At 54.8% G+C, this 20,807-nt stretch overlaps 1 protein-coding gene across 1 annotated transcript in view; it reads left to right on the top strand.

Annotated features, from left to right (window-relative positions):
* The window catches only part of JPH3 (junctophilin 3), a 104,864-nt gene that overhangs the window by 25,831 nt on the left and 58,226 nt on the right, over positions 1–20,807 (top strand). The window contains 1 exon segment of the mRNA XM_010355587.2: positions 14,673–15,450. Within this exon segment, the coding sequence (XP_010353889.1) occupies positions 14,673–15,450 (778 nt within the window).

Below are 20,807 nucleotides of genomic sequence, written 5' to 3'. Positions count from 1 at the left end.
AGGATCTCTGGAGGCCAGGAGTTCAAAACCAGCCTGGACAACATAGTGAGGGTCCATCTCTATTCATTTAAAAAAAATGTATTTTTTAAAAGTTAATTTAAAAACGTGGTTGGTTCTGAAGTAAGAATCACCTGGGATGCTCTTAAAAGCCTTGAGCCCGGGCCTCCCCCAGCCCCGCTGAAGCAGCATCTCTGGGCCGGACGGCGAGGCCGGTCATTAGTTTCCAAAGTTCTCCAGGTGATTCCAATTCAAGCCTCTGCCCTAGAGCCGTGGCTCAGCTTGAGGAGCGTCGGGGCTCCTGGAGGTTGTTAAACCCACGTTGTAGGGCCCCAGCCCCCAGTTCCTGGATGCAGCTGTTGGAGTGAGCTGCAAATCCGCTGCACAGCCTGCATTTCAGAGTTCCCAGGTGGTGCCACTGTAACCATAACAGCAGCAGTCTCCAGAACCTTCTGTAGGCCTCTACATGCTCACGGGTTAGACCACCAAGACCACCCATGGATTTTATGTACCAGACACACGGTGCGGGCCTCGTGCCCAGTGTGTCTAACGTGCTTTGTAAATGCAGACCCGTTCCAGTGCCCTTGGAGGTGGAGATTGTGGTCCTCGTTTTATAGGCAGGGACAGTGAGGGGACCGTGACTGCTGTTGGTGCCAGGCATCTGGCTGCAGCTCCCAGGCTCTCATCCCTTTGCTGTGCTCCTTTGTAGCTTGGAGGGATTGATTTTTATCCCCATCTTGCAGATGGGGAAAGTGAGGCTCAGAGAAATCAAGGACTTGTTTCTGAGGTCACGTGGCTAGGAAGCTAACAGCCAGGAGCCGCGCTCAGATTTGCCTGACTTCCGCCCATGCCGGCGGGTGGTGTGTGTATGTTGGGGGATCTTCTCCTTGGAGAGGGGCCAGTCCTGCCCCACGGCGCCGTCTCTGCACAGGTAACAGCATCAGTCAGGCACCCTGCATTCCACCCTGCGCCTCGCAGGGGTTTCCACTAACCCTGCTATCTGCCAGGCCAGCCTGTGGACCCCACCGCCCCCTGGGTGAGCGTTCCCAACTTCAGAGCTCTGCAGCGGGCAGTGAGGGGAGCATGGGGCAGGGTGGGGCGGGACTGGGAGGGGCGCCCTTCTGTGCTGCATCCTGCCCCTGCCTCCCCTGGGTTCACACCCCAGGGAAGAGGAAGAAAGCCGGGGTTGGGGGCAAGGGGCATTTCCTGCTCTCCCAGGCCCCACAAGGCGTGCATGAGGCTAAAATTCAGAAGCCAGCAGGACTCCCAGGTCTCGTGAGCCTGTGCATCTAATCTGCTCACCCGGGAGAGGACGGCACAGGTGTGGGCGGGTCAGAAGGAGCAGCAGGACCCTTCCATAGCCCAGGATAGGCTGGCCCTCAGTGACCAGAGCCCCCATGCTGGGCACAGGGCTGCCACCTTGGGCAGTGCCCTCCCCAGCTGCCGCACTTCCGAGTGAGCCCCGCCTCACTGGTGTCTGCCCTCTTGAGTGAGGGAGGGGCTGGGTAGGGCCAGGTCATGATCAGAGCCGGAGTTGGCTTTCGTGTGTGTTGGCCTTCCCTGCTCTGTTGCCCGGTGGCAGTAAAGAATATTTGTACAGAGTGTGGGGTTTGGAAGCAGACATGCCTTGTAGGGGTCCTGGCTCAGATGCTTCCCCGATGTTAGCACCTGGGCAAGTGGCTTAACCTCATCACTCGGTGTTGGCATCTGTAAAATGAGCACAATAACATGCTAATGTCTCCCTCGCGGGGCTGTGCGAGAATCGATTCAGTGGCCTGTGGAAACCCCTAGTGTGGCCCGGATGCATGGTGAGTGGCTTTGGCGGCGTCAGCCTTCATGGTAGGTGGGAGACCCTAGCCCTCCCGGGTGAGATCAGGGTAAGAGAAAGCAGAGTCGGTCCCCAGCAGGTGTGGCTGGGAAGATGCTCAGGGCTGGTGGGAATATTGGGGGTCACTGCTCCCAGTGGACAGGGTGTCCGGTAGGGTCTATAGATGAGCCCCACTTCTAAGCCTTGCCATGGGTCCACAAATCAGCCAGAGTTACTGGGTGTGGGGCTTCCTCCATGTCAGGGATGAGGGGGAGCAGAAGGGCTGGGTCCAGATTCTCCAAGGCTCCTTCCAGGCTCCAGGGCTAACCCTGGGGGGAGGGCTCAGGTCTCTAACTCTTGTTGCTGTGTGGCCTTGGGCAAGTGCTCACCTCTCTGAGCTTCTGTGTGCCATGGGGAAGTGACACCATGCCTGCTGCTGTCTTGGTATTTCACAAGTGCCCAGCAAATGCCAGCAGACCGTGTCCTTCAGACACGGCAGCTGGGGTTCCTGACTGCTGGGCTACTGCTGGGGTGGCTCGTGAAGGTTTTTCTGTCCCCGCTACAAAACAAAAAGCAGCTGACGCAGGAGTTTCGGTAAAGATAACGTATATTTGATTTAAAAGAATGCTCTTTATTCTGATATTTGGCCATCCCATCTTTGTGGGTTTTTTTTTTTTTTTTAATTTGGATGTGAAAAAGACATTCCCTTTATTTGTAATTGCCCAAAGTCGGAAGCAACAAAGATGCCATTAAATAGGGAAGTGGATAAGCAAACAGCGGTGAGGACGCAGAGCAGCCTTCGATGTATGTTGCTCAGTGGGAGAAGCCCGTGTGAAGAGGCCGCATCCCATGGGGTTCCAACTGGATGGCATTCTGGAAGAGGCAAAACTCTGGAGAAAGTGGCAAGATCAGTGGTTGCCCAGGGTTGGGGGCAGGAAGGGACGGACAGATGGAGCCCCGGGGATTTGTAGGGCAGTGAAACTACTGAGATACTCTAATGGCGGGTATATGTCTGGATGCCTTTGTGCACACCCATGGAAGGCGTGGACGCTGATGAAAACCATGGCTCTGGTTAATAACGTATCCGTCTTGGCCCATCAATTGTGACAGATGTACAAGATGCTAATATGAGGGGAAGTGGGGGGCGAGGGGATACAGTATATGGGAACTCTCTGTACTTTCCACTCATTTTTCTTTAAAGCTAAAACTGCTCTAAAGTATTTTTTAAAAAGGAAAAGTTAAAAAAAAAAAAAAAAAAAAAAGACCTAGTACAATGAACCAATGTGGAGAGTAGAAGAAGCAAAGTAAAAACGTTACCTGGAGTCCACTCTGGAAGCTGCTTGGAGTGTGGCTGCTCCACTCAGTTGACTATCTGAGTCTTGTCTCCATAGCACAGATTGGTGGACCTTTAGCCCCCACACTGGAGGCACTGGCCTTCCGAATCCCTTCTCACCTGGTTGGGGTGAAGACGCACCTGAGTCCTATTTGCTACTCTCCTCCGGGTGAAGACGCACCTGGGTCCTATTTGCTACTCTCCTCCGGGTGAAGACGCACCTGGGTCCTATTTGCTACTCTCCTCGGGGTGAAGACCCTCCTCTGGGTCCTATTTGCTGCCCACCTCTGGGGTCAGCTGCTGTTCCTGGCACCTCCCACCCTAGGGGGATGGTGTCTGCACACAGTGCTTTTGGCCTCTGGCATGTGCACCCTGTCACAATCTTCTTCCTCGCCCTCATCTGCAGACCTTCTGACACCAACCCTGCTGACTCCTCTCCCCTTGTCCTTCTGAGATCATGGACCTGCCCCTTCCTGGCATTCCCCAGCATACTTCCAAATACGCAAGGACAGGGCATCTGCCAGCCAGTCCTCTACGGGGAGCAGGACTGTGCATCGAGGCTGGGCTCAGGTCTTCACCCACCTCGACAACGTCTGAGTCCCCTCTGAGCCTTAGTTTCTGTGGCTGAAAAAATGAGGTTACTATCACTATTGTGAGAATTTTCTCAAATGCAGCTTTCCTTCCCCTCCCCTAACATTTTTAATCCTTATTGAGATACTATGTGCCCATAGTTTAAGGTGTCATTTGGTGCTAAAAACAAATTAGAGGTTGGAGCAAAAATCATGTGTTTTCAGAGACCACGTTTCCAAGTGCGTGTGATTGCCGCTTCCTGAGCTCATGCTCACTTTTAGCCATTATCTGTTGACTTTCTACAGTAGTAGATGGAGATTTTCAATCTCTTAGACCCCCATCCTCTCCCCGCTATCTCAATATTGCTATGTTGCATTTTTTTTGTGTGTTAAATCCATACTCTGTTTTTCATTATGACTATGTGAGTATTGCTTACTGCTGAGCCAGGCAATGGAGTCTGATTCTGTACACATCTCATGCATAGCTTGAGTTAGTAATTGTCTCGCTTTTTTTCAATTGCAGTTTTCTTTAAATCACCAGTTAATTCTTTTTTCACCTTCCAGCTGCTCAGTGAAACACCTCTCAAATGCAGCTTGCACTTGAGCAAACCTGCCAGATTCTCTCAGTAATACACACAAACGTACAAATACATTTGTTTATTGATTGATTGCCTTCTTCCCAATTCTTCCCCTGTCTTCCTGGATATTTCCTTCACCTCTCCTGTGTCTCATCTCCTCATGTCTTCTTTCATGGTTTCCTCCCTCATTTGAGTGGAGCACATCCTGGAGTAGCTTCCTGAGAAAGGATGCAAGGAAGATGTAGTTTCTGTGGCCTGATTATTTGATAAATTGGTATGCAGAGTATGCTAGGTTGAAAATCTTTTTTGCTCTTCATTTGGGGCAGTGGAGGTGCAGTTTCCCACTGATTCTAGGTTCAATGTTGTTCTTGAAAAGCCCATGCAGTTCTGATTCTCAGTCCTTCATTTGTGATCTGTTTTTGGTTTTCTCTGGAAGCATTTAGGGTCTTTGTTGTTTGAGTTCTGAATTTCATGCCACTGTGTCTTGGTTGGGTGTCTCTCCCCTCATTGTGTGGTATCTGTGAGCCCTCCAGTCTGGACGCTCACACCCCTCCATTCCAGGAGACTTTCCTGTTTAAATCTTTGCTTATTTTCCTTTCCTGCTTTCTAGAACTCCTGATATTTAGAGTTTGGGTGTTCTGGATGAATCCTTTAATTTTCTTACTGTTTTGCCTACCTCTTTTTTTGTTCTAGTTTCTGAAAGATTTTCTTGATTTTTATCTTCCAGCTCATTTACCAAAATATTTCTTTTAGCTATTATATTTTTAATTTCCAGGAGCTTTTTTCCCTGGTCTTTCCTTTTTAATAGCATTTTATTCTCATTTTGTATTTTATCTCTGAGGATTTAAACCCTGGTCCCTTGCTGTCTTCTCCCACCTGCTGCATTTTTTGATTCCCCCTTTTTTTCCCCCCACTTATTTGTACTTTTGGTCTTTTTCTTCCCTGCCAAGGCTTCTCCTTGTGTCTGAGGACGGTTGACTGTTCATGTATGAAAGTGAGGTACCAAAAAGCTGAGTGGAAACGTGTGTGTGGCAGCCTTCGCTTCTGGCTGCAGTCTGTTTTTTCAGAGGAATTCTCCATCTCTCTCCTGGATGAAGTAATTCTCCTGATTGGGTGGGGAAGCAGGCAGGGTCTCTCAGTTCAGAATGAGCACTTTCTCAGTGCCTGTTGAAGCATTGGTGAAAAAAAGAGCACTTCCCTAGCATTCCTGTGCCTCTCCTGACCCTCCTCCGACCCTCTTCTGCCTGGTGCCCCTGGGGTAAGCTTGTCTGGTTCTGTTTGTCTAGAAACTTTTCTTCCTGCGTTCTGCAGAAGGAGAAAAAACTCTCTTCCTTTCATTCATTATTTACATTTTTCAGCAATCTGGCTTTTTATCCTTTTTCTTGGTTTGCCCTAACTTTGTTTTAAGAGATGGAGTCTTGCTCTGTCATCCAGGCTGGAGTGCAGTGGCATGATCACTGCAGCCTCAACCTCCTCGGCTCCAGCCCCTCCTGGGCCGAAGCAACTGGACTACAGGTGTGCGCCGCTACACACACTAATTTAAACACAACTGTGGCTGGGTGCAGTGACTTACTCCTGTAATCCCAGCTCTTTGGGAGGCTGAGGTGGGTGGATCACTTGAGGTCAGGAGTTCAACACCAGCCTAGCCAACACAGTGAAACTTCGTCTCTATTAAAAACACAAAAATTAGCCGGGCATGAAGGTGTGCACTTGTAATCCCAGCTACTCGGGAGGCTGAAGTGGCAGAATTGCTTGAACCTGTGAGGTGGAGGTTGCAGTGAGCTGAGATCATGCCACTGCACTCCAGCCTGGGCAACAGGGTGAGACTTTGTCTCAGAAAAAAAAAAAATTTGGTAGAGACGGGGTCTTGCTGTGTTGCCCAGGCTGGTCTGGAACTCTGGGCCTCAAGCAGTCTTTCTGCCTCAGCTTCCCAAAGGGCTGGGATTACAGGTGTGAGCCACTACACCTCTCCTGTCCTAACTTTTGCTTCATTATTTATATAGTTAATCACCTCGCTAGAGACTAAGAATTCTGTGTTCTTGGGCTGCCATCACAAAATACCACAGACAGCGTGGCTTAAACCACACTTTATTTCCTTGCAGGTCTAAGGCTGGAAGGTCAAGGTCAAGGTGCCGGGAGAGTTGGTTCTTCTTTGTTTTCATCGCTTGTCCCTCTGTATACCTCTGAGTCCCTTCTTAGAAAGACACCAGGCCCATTGGATTAGGGCCCCCAGTGCCTTCATCTTTAACTCAGCCACCTGTTGAAAGACCTTATCTATCTACAAAGAATGTGACATTCTAAGGTGGCAGAGGGTGGAGGGATGGGTGGGCAGGACTTCAGCATATGCATTTTGGAGAAATACAATTAATCCCATAGCAAATTCCAGCAGACATAACTATTCAGAGCTCCGCTAAGATTAACAAAAAAAAAGAAAAATGAACTGATGGGCCAGGCGCGGTGGCTCACACCTGTAATCCCAGCACTTTGGGAGGCTGAGGCAGGTGGATCACCTGAGGGCAGTTTGAGACCATCCTGGCCAACATGGTGAAACCCTGTCTCTACTAAAAATACAAAGATTAGCTGGGTGTGGTGGCGGGAGCCCGTAGTCCTAGCTACTCAGGAGGTTGAGACTGGAGAATCGCTTGTACCTGGGAGGCGGAGGTTGCACGGAGCCAAGATCACACCTCTGCACTCCAGCCTGGGCAAGAGAATGAGACTCCATCTCAAAAAATAAAAAACTATCTAGTGTTGGTAGTAACAATGTGGGGACATTCTCTCTTAGAGTCTTTTCTGAGGGTAATTTCTTAAAAACTATAACCCCAAAACCTTGCTTTTGATCAAGCAATTTCCTTCTAGGAATTTATCCAAAGGATAAAGTTTAACATCATACAGAGATTCGCTATGAAAACGGAGGAGTGACCTGAATACCTTGCGGCATAGGATTAGCTTGTAATTGATGTGCTTGTGAAACAGCCATGCAACAGGTGGGGCTCCCTGCAGCCGGGGACGAAGCAGGTGCAGAGAGGCAGGAGGGACAGGCACATGGCATGGGGGCCATCCGTGGAGAAAGCCCTGGAGCTTTGTGAATGCCCTCTGTTGGCCAGCGTAGGACTCTCGCCATCACATCGGACCTGTGCCTGGGGCCTGGTTGCTGCGAGGGTCCTGGAGGGGGTACAACAGGCGAAGACTCCAAGGACAGGGGTCTGTTCCGGGGCATCTTGGGCAGAGAGTGGGTACAGGGGACAGAAACCCAGCCAAAGCGGCTCAAGTGAAAGATGGGTGCTGATCGCTATGGGCCGGCCAGAGGGGTGTCGGAGCTGGGAACGGGGAGGCCATGGGAAGCCCACAGGAGCCACTTCTGAGTCACCTCTGAGGGTGGGGGCTGTGCTCTCCCCAGCTGGGAGCCCGGGCTCCGAAACTAATGTTTTGGGAAGAATGTCAGCTGACGGGTGGGGCTTCAGAGGAGGAAAAACAAGTGTGTGAGATGTGCGGGCCCTGGCGAGAGACAGGCAACAGCAAGAGCCTGCTGGCTGCACTTACCGGCAAGGCCCGCCAAGGGGCTGTGCTGGCCCAGGGCTCTGGCTTTCGGACCCAGACAATGCTGCTGACCACGCAGGCCAGGTGCTGAGTGACCGTCCCAGTGGATCTCCAAGCGGGCTCCCTGAGCATTAGGAATGCAGCTTCTCAGGCGGCGCCAGCCTGGCAGAACAGGAAGGGAGGGGTACAGCCCTGCGGGGACACAGCTGCGGCTCGAGTGACACCTGCTGGTGGCCTCATCTCGTCTGCTCTCTGCGAGTCTGTGGTGGTTCTAGTCCGTGTTTCACCGGCAAGGTTTAGGGGGTTTGGTCCTCACCTGGGGTCCACCCACGTCTTCCGACTCCATCTCACCGTGTTTGGGCCATCGGTGGGTGACATGGCGGCAGCAGAGCCGGGGTGCCTGTGTGTGGAGGCAGCACCGACATCCCCTGCAGCCACACCATCCTGAGAGGGTCTGGAAGGAAGCAGGGCACCCTGTCAACCCACCTGCCTCTGGGCTGTCTTCCGGGGCCCCAGGGCCAGGGCATCTGGAGCAGATAGAACATTATCTAGCTCTGGGGGCCATGCTGACTGAGACAGACCCTCTTGGCGGCCCATAGGGATGGGCAGCTGGCGGGGCAGCTTTGTCCCCCCGGCACTGGGTCCTGTCTTTTTGCACATAAGCCGTCTGTTCTGCAGGTGACCAGTTGGGTTCGATGGAACAGGCTTTGGGAATTGGCGCCTGGGATTTGCCCCCCACAGCTTTGGATCTTGACCTTGGAAGAGGCCTCCACCACGTGCCCTGGGGTGGGGTGGGGGGTGTCCTGCATCTGCACCATCCAGCTCAGTTGCCCTCAGCCGCAGGTGGCCGCCAAGCACTAGGGTGTCACTGGCACAGCCAAGAAACTGAGCCCAGGCCGGGCGTGATGGCTCAAGCCTGTTATCCCAGCACTTTGGGAGGCTGAGATGGGCGGATCACGAGGTCAAGAGATCAAGACCATCCTGGCTAACACGGTGAAACCCCGTCTCTACTAAAAAATACAAAAAATTAGCTGGGCGAGGTGGCGGGCGCCTGTAGTCCCAGCTACTCGGGAGGCTGAGGCAGGAGAATGGCGTAAACCCAGGAGGCAGAGCTTGCAGTGAGCTGAGATCCGGCCACTGCACTCCAGCCTGGGCGACAGAGCGAGACTCCATCTCAAAAAAAAAAAGAAAAAAGAACAAGAAACTGAGCCCAGACTTTTTGTTTACTTAATCAAGCATAAATGCAAAGGCCTGGGGGTGGCCGAGCTGATGGTGCAGGTGCGTGTGCTCAATAGCTCCATCACAGTGGATGTTGCTTTGAGGGAAGGAGGGAGAGGAGCAACTGCGGTGAGTGTGGAGGCCCAGCCTGCAGAGCTTCCATCTGCGGGAAGCCCTGTCCCTCGCTGTCTGTCCCTGGCGCTTTGGTGCCCTCTGCTGTGGGGTGGTGAGGTCAGGCTATGCAGGCAGTCACGACAGAACTGAATGAAGCCCGTGTGCTTTCGTGTAGCCAAAGCCCTTATATCGTTTATAAAATCAGAGCTATGTTCCCACGGGGGGCAAAAGCCCAGCACCGTGCAGCTGCAAACACGGGGCAGGAAAGGCTCCCGTGGCCCTCGTTACTCCGTGCCGGGAGGCATGGCCAGAGCTCCGTCAGCTCATGTGTCACTTCAACCTAGAGGTGGGTGCCATTATCACCTCATCTTTAGAACTTTCTCATTTTCCCAAACCGAAACTCTGTCCCACTAAATACTCACTGGTCATCCTCCCTCTCAGCCCCTGGCATCCTCCATTTTACTTTCTATGTCTATGAATCTGATGACTCCAGGGACCCCATGAGAGTGGAATCCCACAGGATTTGTCCCTTCGAGCCTGGCTTATTCCACTCTGCATGACGGCCTCAAGGCTCATCCAGGAAGCAGCAGGTGCCCAGCTTTCCTTCCTTTTTAGGGCTGAGGAATATTCCACTGTATGGGGGGACCACGTCACTTTATTCGTGATGCCTTCACTTTTCAGCTCTTGTTCCCATCTGTGTCTGTAAGCTGGAGCATCCCTTGATGGAGGAGGGATGTCAGGGAGTGGATGAGCCTCTCCTCTTTCCGGGGTGATCCTCCACTTTGTCGGGGCAGCCCACCATCCTGGACTTTCAGCTGAGGGGTGGCCCAATTTAACAAGCACTTTGGGAGGTCGAGGAAGGCAGATCACGAGGTCTAGAGATCGAGACCATCCTGGCCAACATGGTGAAACCCTGTCTCTACTAAAAACACACAAAAAAAATTAGCTGGACCTGGTGGTGCGTGCCTGTAGTCCCAGCTACTCAGGAGGCTGAGGCAGGAGAATCGCTTGAACCCGGGAGGCAAAGGTTGCAGTGAGCTGAGATTGCACTGCTGCACTCCAGCCTGGAGACAGAGCAAGACTCCGTCTCAAAAAGACAAAAAGAAAAAAAAATAGGCGTCCAGTTACATGTGCATGTCAGGTAGTCAACAAATGCTTTTTATTGTTATTTATTTGTTTAGAGACTGAGTCTTGCTCTGTCGCCCAGGCTGGAGTGCAGTGGCATGATCTCGGCTCACTGCAACCTCCACCTCACAGGTTCAAGTGATCTTCCTGCCTCAGCCTCCTGAGTACCTGGGATTATAGGCACCCATCACCATGGCTAGCTAGCTTTGTATTTTCAGTAGAGACAGGATTTCACTATGTTGGCCAGCCTGATCTCTAACTCCTGACCTCAGGTGATCTGCTTGTGTCGGCCTCCCAAAGTGCTGGGATTATAAGCATGAGCCACCCCACCCAGCCCACAAACACTTTTTAAATATAAGTATGCCCATGCAGTGTGTCCCCTAAAGAACGACATGTTGTTCATCTGAAACTCAGATGTTACCAGGCATCCTGTGTTTTATCTGACAACCCTGTCCACAGCCCTCACATGGAAGGGGCAGTCGCTGAGGGTGCAGTCTTGGGGTGATGGTCCCTGCGATGCAGCCTGTGCCCAGCTTAGACTGGCCGTGGGAAGGCCACTGTCTGGGCGGGTCTGGCCTCGGTAAAGGGCCACCCCCTGAGACCCACTGAGCCTGGTTCCAGTTTCCCCCTCACAAACCCCAGCCTGGAAGGGCATTCGGGTATGGAGCAAGCCACAGGGTTTCCCCCCACTGTGGTTCGCATTGGGGTGCTGGGGGGTTCTGAGTCAGCTGCCCCCTCTGCCTTCTCCCTGTGCCCACCACAACTGCCCCCAGTGCTGGGACCTCTGAGGCTGACACTTTGGAAAGGTGTGCAGCGGTGCCATGGGGTCCCTGGGGTCAGGTCCACATTACATCCCTGCTTGCAGAGCTCTCGGCCTCCTGGGGAAGGTGCCATGCCCTAGTGGGTGGGAGGGCAGGAGCCCCATCACTGGAGTCGGAGGTCACTTCCGATATTGATGGCAGTGGGCTTGCCTCCAGGCTAGCTGCCTCCCCAAGCAGCTTTGGGGTTACAGAACGACCGACCAGTGTGGGAATACAAACGTCTGACCCCCTTGCCTGAAAGTGGGACGAGGCTGAAGCTGACCTCCCGCTGAGACCACCTCACTCAGCCCAGTCCCCTGCTGCCATGTCCTTTCTCCTGGCACCCGCCTTCTCCTGCCCCAAATAAGTCACGTTCACAGGATCCCCAGCTCAGGCTCTGCTCCTGGAGAAGCTGCCCTCAGAGGCCACGTTGCTGATCACTTTTCAACAAAGAAGCTGCAGTGTGTGGCAGGTGCCACCATCTCTTGGAGTGAGGCAGCCTCAGGGGCTCTGTCTGGGGCTGTAGCCTGATTGGTGATCCTTGCACGCCCCTCCTCTGCCTGGCTGGGCCATGTGCCACGTGGGGCATGAGGGGCCTGCAACGCAAGTCCCTCTGGGGGCTCATGATGTGGTTGAGCTGGAAGATACATTCTGGAACATCTAAGACCCCAGCTGCTGTCCTAAGTCAGGATGCCGTGGGTGCCGGGCATGGGGGCTGTGGGCCTGGGGACTGGGGTGTTGGAGGTGCTGTGGAGGAGGGTTGGGGCTGGCTTGGAGCCCATGGGATTAGATTGGAGGGTGGGAGTCTGAGAGAGGAGAGTGTGTGAACAGAGCCTTGGACAGAAAAGCCTGGGAGGATCAGGACCCTTTGGGGGGTGGTGAGTGAAGGTGGCAGGGTGTGGGGATACCCTGGGGACGGACAGGTCACTTGGGGCTACAGGACTTTGAATTCCACACTTAGTTTGAATCCCGCCCTCTGGTGAGGGGCGCATGCGTAGAGGGGGCCTGGGTAGGGAAGGTGGGGGGCAGTGGGGAGTGGAGGGCTACTTCGCTCCAAGAGATGGTGGTACCTGCCACCCGCTACAGCCTCTCTGTTTAAAAAGTGACCAGCAGGGCCGGGCACGGTGGCTCATGCCTGTAATCCCAGCACTTTGGGAGGCTGAGGCGGGTGGATCACGAGGTCAGGAGATTGAGACCATCCTGGCTAACACGGTGAAGCCCCATCTCTACTAAAAATACAAAAAATTAGCCAGGCGTGATGGCAGCTGCCTGTTAGTTCCAGCTACTTGGGAGGCTGAGGCAGGAGAATGGTGTGAACCCGGGAGGCAGAGCTCGCAGTGAGCTGAGATCGCGCCACTGCACTCCAACCTGGGCGATAGATCAAGACTCTTGTCTCAAAAAAAAAAAAAAGAGAGGTCAGGGGTGGCCAGGTTGTCATTTTTCAGGAGACATGAGAGAGCTGAAGTTTTATGTAAAATCTCTTGGTTTTGAGATGTTGGCAGGTAATTCCAATGTTTTATGGAAACAGCAGGGGATGAATAAAACCTTCATATCAGTAAGGCTCGGCCTCCAGGCCTCTGGTCTGCAGCCAGTGCTACCGTGAGCTGGAAGAGTGGTGGAGGACCCTCTGTTCTCCCCACAAAAGCCCTTTCCAGGGTGGCACGTCCACTCCGTTAGTGCCCGGCTGCAATGAGAAGCGTGAATGACAAATGAGGCTTGAGGTTTGCCGCACTGGGCACCGTGCTGAGGCCCAGTCGTCCTCACGGTGACCTGTGGCATGAGGAGTCTTGGTTCCACTCTATAGACGAGGGCACTGAGGGCCAGCGGGGCCCAGAAACTTGCCTGAAGTCACAGCTCACAAAGCAAGACATGGGCGCAGGTCTGCTGACCGAGTTTCCTTTTTATTTTATTGTGGTAAGAGAAATACAAAATGTACCGTGTTAGCCACTTTTTTTTTTTTTTTTTTTTTTTGAGACGGAGTCTCGCTCTGTCGCCCAGGCTGGAGTGCAGTGGCGGGGTCTCAGCTCACTGCAAACTCCGCCTCCCGGGTTTACGCCATTCTCCTGCCTCAGCCTCCCAAGTACCTGGGACTACAGGCGCCCGCCACCTCGCCCGGCTAGTTTTTTGTATTTTTAGTAGAGACGGGGTTTCACCGTGTTCGCCAGGATGGTCTCGATCTCCTGACCTTGTGATCCGCCCGTCTCGGCCTCCCAAAGTGCTGGGATTACAGGCTTGAGCCACCGTGCCCGGCCAGCCACTTTTAAGTATACAATTCAGTGGCATTAATTACATCCGTGGCATCGCTATTTACCTCCAAGACTTTCTCCTCATCCCACTGCAAAACTCTGTCCCTATTCAACACTGACCCCACACGCCCCGCCCCAGCCCCTGCACCCTCCACGCTACTTTTTGCACCTCTGAGCGTGACTACTCGAAGGACCCCGTGTACATGGCATCATCCAGTATGTGGCCTTTTGTGCCCGGCTCAGTTCACTCTGTGTAATGTCTTTGGCATTCATCCACGTTGCAGCCTGTGTGAGAATGTTCTACCTTTTCAAGGCTGAATGATGTTCCATTGTATGGATGGACCATATGGCGTCTGTCCATTTACCGGGTGATGGACTTGTGGGTTGCCTTTACCTTTCCAGTCATGGGAACAGTGCTACTGAGAGCCCAGGTGCACAGGCAGGTGCTCCAGTCCCCACCCTCCCTTCTTTTGGGGATATCGCGTCTGCTGACTTTATGTCTGAAGGTCTTGGGCCACTGCCTCTTCCCTGTGCCCTTGAAACTCTTCTGTGGTGTGTCCAGTGTGTGGTCTTCCGCACGCTTCTTGGATACCTCCAGCAATGGGGAGCTCACTGCCTCCCAGAGCAGCCCACCCCAGTGCTTAGTGTGTAACCCACACCTGTGTCCCTGTAGCTGCCACTCATTGGCCTCCTGACCCAGGACACATTTCCTTGTCCCCATGGCAGGGGGCTCCGTGTTCACTCTGGGTTCTGTGGTCCTCACTCTGCACTGCTGACTCTGATGCCTCCCTTCTCTCTCCCCGGTTTCCAAGAGAGAATAAGATCGAGCCATGAGAAGCAGGGTGGAGGTGTGTTCAGAAACAGCCACTGGTGATAGAAGTTGTAAGGCACCGTGGTCTGTCTGCCTCCACACAAACCTCACCAGGTTTCATCAAGATAGAAAGCACACTAGGAATGGTGTGGCTTATGCCTGTAATCCCAGCACTTTGGGAGGCTGAGGCAGGAGGATCACTTGATCCCAAGAGTTAGAAACCAGCCTGGGCAACATGATGAGACCCCATCTCTACAAATAATTTAAAAATTAGCAGAGCATGGTGATGCGTGCCTGTAGTCTGGCTGCTCAGGAGTCTGAGGCAGGAGGATCGCCTGAGCCCAGGGGTTCCTGGCTGTAGTGAGCTGTGATGGCCTCACTGCACTCCAGCCTGGGCAACACAGCGAGAACCTGTCTCAAAAAAAGCAAAACAACAGGAAGCTCAGACAGGACTGTGGCCGCTTCCACTCTGTCCGTGGCCAGGCTGTGCCCTCTTCTCTGTCGCTAGGCACTCACCCCGGCTCCTTTTCTCCCCAGGGACCTACCAGGGCCAGTGGGTCGGTGGCATGCGCCAGGGCTATGGCGTGCGGCAGAGCGTCCCGTACGGCATGGCTGCGGTCATCCGCTCGCCCCTGAGGACGTCCATCAACTCCCTGCGCAGCGAGCACACCAACGGCACGGCGCTGCATCCCGACGCCTCTCCGGCGGTGGCCGGCAGCCCGGCCGTGTCCCGCGGGGGCTTCGTGCTCGTGGCCCACAGTGACTCCGAGATCCTCAAGAGCAAGAAGAAGGGGCTGTTCCGGCGCTCGCTGCTGAGCGGGCTGAAGCTGCGCAAGTCGGAGTCCAAGAGCAGCCTGGCCAGCCAGCGCAGCAAGCAGAGCTCCTTCCGCAGCGAGGCGGGCATGAGCACCGTCAGCTCCACGGCCAGCGACATCCACTCCACCATCAGCCTGGGCGAGGCCGAGGCCGAGCTGGCGGTCATCGAGGACGACATCGACGCCACCACCACCGAGACCTACGTGGGCGAGTGGAAGAACGACAAACGCTCCGGCTTCGGCGTGAGCCAGCGCTCGGACGGGCTCAAGTACGAGGGCGAGTGGGCCAGCAACCGGCGCCACGGCTACGGCTGCATGACCTTCCCGGACGGCACCAAGGAGGAGGGCAAGTACAAGCAGAACATCCTCGTCAGCGGCAAGCGCAAGAACCTCATCCCCCTGCGGGCCAGCAAGATCCGCGAGAAGGTGGACCGCGCCGTCGAGGCCGCTGAGCGGGCTGCCACCATCGCCAAGCAGAAGGCTGAGATCGCGGCTTCCAGGTAGGAGGGCGAGGGGGTGAGGCCCTTCTTGGTGCCCAGAAGGCGTTTGTGAGCCCAGTCTGTTCAGTCCTGCCGTTGCTCCCGGCCTTGGGCTGGGCCCAGTTTGAGGCCTACGCTGGTGTTTCTCCAACTATGCCCCATGGAACCCTAGGGTTCCCTGGAGGTTCTCAGAGGTGACTGTGGGCGGGATTGGTGCAGAGACCTACAGCCTCCTTAAACCGAGCAGTGTTTCTTTGTTCTGTATGGTGGTGTTTAGTGTAAAATATTGGATAAAGAAGGTGGTCTGTTCTGTTGGTAGGATGCATTGGAGCACTGCTGTGCTGGCTAGGAGGGGGGACACCACCAGGTAGGGGTGGCAGGTCCAGCACTGCAGGGCTGTAGGAGGCGGCTAGGAGCTGCCTCAGCTACGCAGACCTGCGGTCTGGATTCTTCCTGGACCCTGGGAGATGGCAGCAGTTGGGAGGCCAATTGCAGGTGCCTGGCAAGGGGCTCATGCAGGCCTGGTGCTTTGGGGCAGCCGCTGTTCTAAATCACTGAATTTGGGGTCCAGTGGGGCCTCCAGGCCCTAAGGAATGGGTTCAGAGGTGACTGTGGATGGGGTCCACATGGCTTGTGGGTACCTTTAGGAGTGGGTGCAGGGTGGGGCCTTCAGGGCTGGAGGAAGGCACCCAGGGTCTGGCTCCTGTGGGTGAGTGTGTGAGCCAGGGGCTGGTCCTAGGAAGGCTGTGGCCGGCAGGAGCCGCCTGCCGCAGGTTGGAGGACGTTCCCCTGTGGAAAGCCACGGGTCCCACAGGTAGACATTTGGGTTCTAAAGTAACTGAGGTTACTAAAGGGCCTTGTCAAGACTTGGGAAGGTGTTTCAGAAAACCCAGAGCCTTTGTTATCCACCGGCGTTTGCTTTCCTGGGCCAGAGGAGGGCCCTTGGGGTAGCCCGGAGAGGCTTGGGGCAGGGATCTGGAAGCTGCATGGGAAGCTATGGGCTGCCCAGGCAGGAGGCTTCCTAGGGGACGTTTCCCTGCATCTTTCTGGATGGTTCTGTGTTCTCAGCCGGGGCACACGTGGTGTTCCTCCAGGAAAGCTCCCAGCTTGGGTGCGACTCAGCCCTTCCTGACCTGTCGCTAATTAAAGTTCAGCCCATTTGGTTCTGATTTTCAGTGACCCTTGATCTACAGTGAAAAACAAAAATGGTGGCTGTGGTTTGTTGGCAGAATATGTCACTTGTGACTTCTGTTGTTTTAGAGGGAATCAAGATTGATTCTAAGAAGCTGAAAGAAACATGAATTACCACCTGACGCTGAGGTCCAAAATTGCTTTGTTTGCCCCTCCCTGCTCCCCCAGAAATGTTCAGGCAGGGAGATAAACAGGAGCCCACGTGTGACTAGTCACCTGGGATTTTAAGAACAAATTAGAATCAGTAGTTATTTTTTCCATCATAAATGTAATACTTGTTCCACAGGAAAATAAATAATACTGAGGAGGGGGAAAGCAGCGTTAGCTCTGGTCTGATGAATCGGCCGAGCGCTCTCTGTGGTATTTTGGTGAATTTCTTTCCTCTGTGTTTCATTTTTCGACCCTTTGTATTTTGTGTAGTTGCTTTTTTGACCCTAGTGGACAAGAAGCAGTTTTGGGGGCTGGGGGACAGCGGCATCACGAAATTGAGGAAGCTCGTGGCAGCTCCCTTGTGACCTGCTGATTGGTTCATGAGTTTATCAGTTCATTAGTTCTCAGCAGCTCGGGGACTTAGCAGACAGTGCTCTGCAGGACTGAGCTTATTTCATAGCTCTGGCACTGGGCGGATATCTATAGAACTGGGGGGACATGGGACCTGGGACAGATTTCAGACGAATTCCCCTAGACATTGAGAGAAGCAGGTTCCTGTTATGGAGCCAAGGTGGCCTGGACAGGGCTGGGGCAGCGCAGGTGCAGAGCTGCCCCACGGCGAGTTGTCAGCCTCTCTGGACCTTGGCTTCTAATCTCTGACCGCCTGTGAAGCTTAGGTGGTAGTAGCTCCCTTCCTGGGCCATCCAGCCTCTTCCTGGGGTTTCGGGGTCCCGGGGGCTCTGTGGGAGCATTGTTGGGGGAGATGCCTATGTACAAGTGGGCACCATGCTGGCGCGAAGCCCAGGGGCTGGGTCAGGAGGGCGAGACCTGCTACCCATGTAAAGGAGCCGGGGCAGGGTGGGCGCGGCTCCTCCTGGGTCCCCAGCCCTTGGGGCACTGGCCAGCCAGCCTTGGCAGACGGGTGGAGGGAGTGAGAGGGAGGGGTTTGCAGGCCTGTGCAGCTGTGAAACTGACGGAACCCACCCCCCACCCGCCCCCGACAGCCTTCAAGACCCAGCAGCCCGTGCTCCCTGGCAGGTTGGGGCCTGCCTTCTGCACTGGTGGAGTCTGAGCTGACTCCGTCCCTTTGCCCGAGCAGGTGCCGTGAGGAGGGAGGTGGTTCCTGCTTCTGCATGCGCACAACTGGGGTCTTGGAGTGTAGCTCCTTTGTGAGAAAGGGACTGGCTCACCCCCTGTGTCCTGCTGTCCACGCACATGGCTCTGCACACCACTCACAGCTTCCACACCACTGTGCACAGCCTGCACATCCACGCGCACCCATGGAGCCAGAGCGTACGGCTGCACAGGTGCGCCCAGGTGGGGGTGTGTGGCCTGGGTGGTCTCCAGGTCACTGGCACTTAAAGTGTCCAAGAGAGGAGGTGTCACGCCTCAAATGGGCACTAGGAACTGGCTTCTCACCCTTGCCTCTGAGACCTGCAGACTACATCCAGCCTGGGCTGTTGTGGCTGCACATCCCAGAGCGGTCGCCTCCCCTCTCTGGGCTGGGTTCCCCACTGAAGGGGGGCGGGGCTCCCTTCTCCGTGTAGTAGCCTTGGCGTGGGGCCAGGCCTGTGGTTGCACCGTCTCCATTGGTGTCATCCTCCCCCAGCCCTGCTGTGAGAAGCATGGGAGGCACGTGTGTTTGTGAGCTCACTGGTGTGACCCTCGGAGGCGGGAGGCTACACAGTATTTTTGGTCATCAGAGGATGGGGGATGAGCCTCCATTCTGGGCTGCAGGGCCTGGAGTTGTGTTTTCTCAATGGACTTAGAATTTGGAAAAAAAGAAGGGAACAGTCCGCCGCCCTGGAGAGTGAAGCTGATGAATAACTGGCTCAGGCGCCCACAGCCCGGGGCCAACCCTCCACTGGAGCGTGAGAGCGGCCGTACCACGCGGGCCGAGGAGTGACTGGCCCCGGGCGGGCTCCTGCCACTGTCAAAATCGAGAGATGCGAGAGAGCTATAGGGCAGCTGGCGCTGTCCTCGCCCGCCCCGGCCGGCAGGGCTTGTCAGGCCGTGCAAAGTGAGAAACGGTTTGCTGTGTCCTCCGCAGAGTGCCAGGCCCTTCCCCTGAGAGCAGCTCTGCAGGGAAGGCCGAGGAGGATGGAATGTGGGTTTTCCTGGAAAACGGGGCGGGAGATGCGGAACTCGGAATCTGAGAGCACCTGGTGCCGTTGTTTCCACTTGGCAGAGGGGGAGACTGAGGTCCTGTGCTGCTAAGGGGACTGGCCCCGGTCCTCGGCTGGGAGGGTAGGATCCAGGACTCCTCCTTAGGCGGGGTCTCAGCCCCAGGCCCTGAAGTCACCGTGGGTTCTAAGGCACATGATGCCCTCCCCGGCCATGTGACATCATTGTCTGGGATGCGCCGGGGATTCAGAGCCTTCCACACTCTCCAGGTGCCTGGAGGGCTTGTAAAAATAGTGGTCAGGGCCCGGACTTTATCTCATCATATCTAGGTGGGACCCCAACACCTGCATCTGACCTGGTCCCCAGGATGCAAATGCTGCTGGCCTGAGCGCCCCCGGCTCTCTCCTGTCTGGTGTGAGTGCTGCCACCGGGGGGCCTTGGCCCTGCGGGGAGATGAGGCATCGCACATGCAGCCGCAACACAGGTTGGAGGCAGAGTCCAACCCAGCAAGGGTGTGACAGTGGAGAAGGGGGTGGGGGTCATGGTGAAGCAGGTGGTTCTAGGAGGTTCCGTCTGGGTGAGACCCTCTGCTGCAGAGAGGGGCAGGAGCCGGTGGTCCCGCGGAGCTGAGGTCAGGTGAGAAGGGGCTGCAGTCTCCCGTGCCGTTCTCCTGTGGGGTCCGCCTCACTCCAGTGGGAACTCCCACTAGTGAAAGTCTGAGATGGCTCCATCCTGCCGTGTCGCCTAGCGGTGGACCGCAGGGCATTGGCCCCTCCTGCCATCACACACTCAAGATGTTTTCATGACGCATCTCCTGCCGGGAGGGCACACACAGGGCACCTTTGCACAGCGTTGCCTGTCCTGAACCCCTCGCTGTCCCTGGGCCGACATAAGGAATTCATCGCAGTCCTCAAAGCCTGGGTTGCTCTAGAAGATGAAACTCAATCGCTCTTCTTGATCTGCTGCTCATGAGAGGCCTTAGGTTGGGAATCGGAATGCAAATGTGTCACCCATCCTCGAGAGGAAAGTCCCGCAGTGTGGCATGGCTTTATTTTCAACAGCCGACCCCTCTGCCACAGCAACTCTCACAGCCCCCTCATCCCCACCCGCTGTGGACACCAAATAAAAGCAGAAAGCTCTGGTAGAAGCCGAGCTGGGGGTGATGGGGCAGACTGTAGCCCATTTCTCCTTCCTGTTCCCATCCCCATTTTGTCCCCTGGGACCTGCTGAGAACCCCAGGGTGAAGGTTCAGGGTCCAGGAGGCATCTCAAGTGTGACCCATTGGCTGCCTCTGCTGCGGGAGAGGGAGAGACGGGGTGGCCCATGTGAAAGCTGTGCCTCCTGCAGACCTGCAGAGCCTGAAAGAGCTCAGCCGGGATCTGATGGCATCGTTTCTGCTGGGACCCCCTCTCTGCTGCGTCTCGTGTAAATGTTGCTGTGAAGAGATGCCAAGGGGTTTTGCAAAGCAGAAACCCCAGCTGAGAGGAGGAGGAGGGATTGTTCTGGGGGCCAGGCACACCTTGTTTCAGGAGGCTTCGCTTCATTGTGCTTTGCAGAGGCTGTGTTTTTACACATTGGAGGTTCGTGGCATCCGTGCGCGGAGCAAGCCTGTTGGTGCCATTTTCCCAACAGCACATGCTCACTTCGTGTCTGTGTCACATTTTGGTAATTCTCAGGGTATTTCAAGCTTTTTCATGATTATGTCTGGCTATTTTGGGATGCCACACATCATACCAACGTAAGACAGTGAACTTAATAAATGCTCTTCGTTCTGACCAATCCTCCAACCAGCCGCTTCCCCATCCCTCTGTCTCCTCCAGCTTCCCTCTTCCCTAAGACACAACAGTATTAAAATTAGGCCAACTAATAAAGCTACAGTGGTCTCTAAGTGTTCATGTGAAAGAAGAGACTCA

Source organism: Rhinopithecus roxellana, chromosome 20 (assembly GCF_007565055.1).
Source record: "Rhinopithecus roxellana isolate Shanxi Qingling chromosome 20, ASM756505v1, whole genome shotgun sequence".
In the NCBI taxonomy this organism is placed as follows: Eukaryota; Metazoa; Chordata; class Mammalia; order Primates; family Cercopithecidae; genus Rhinopithecus; species Rhinopithecus roxellana.
This window is presented reverse-complemented; position numbering and strand designations above follow the sequence as displayed.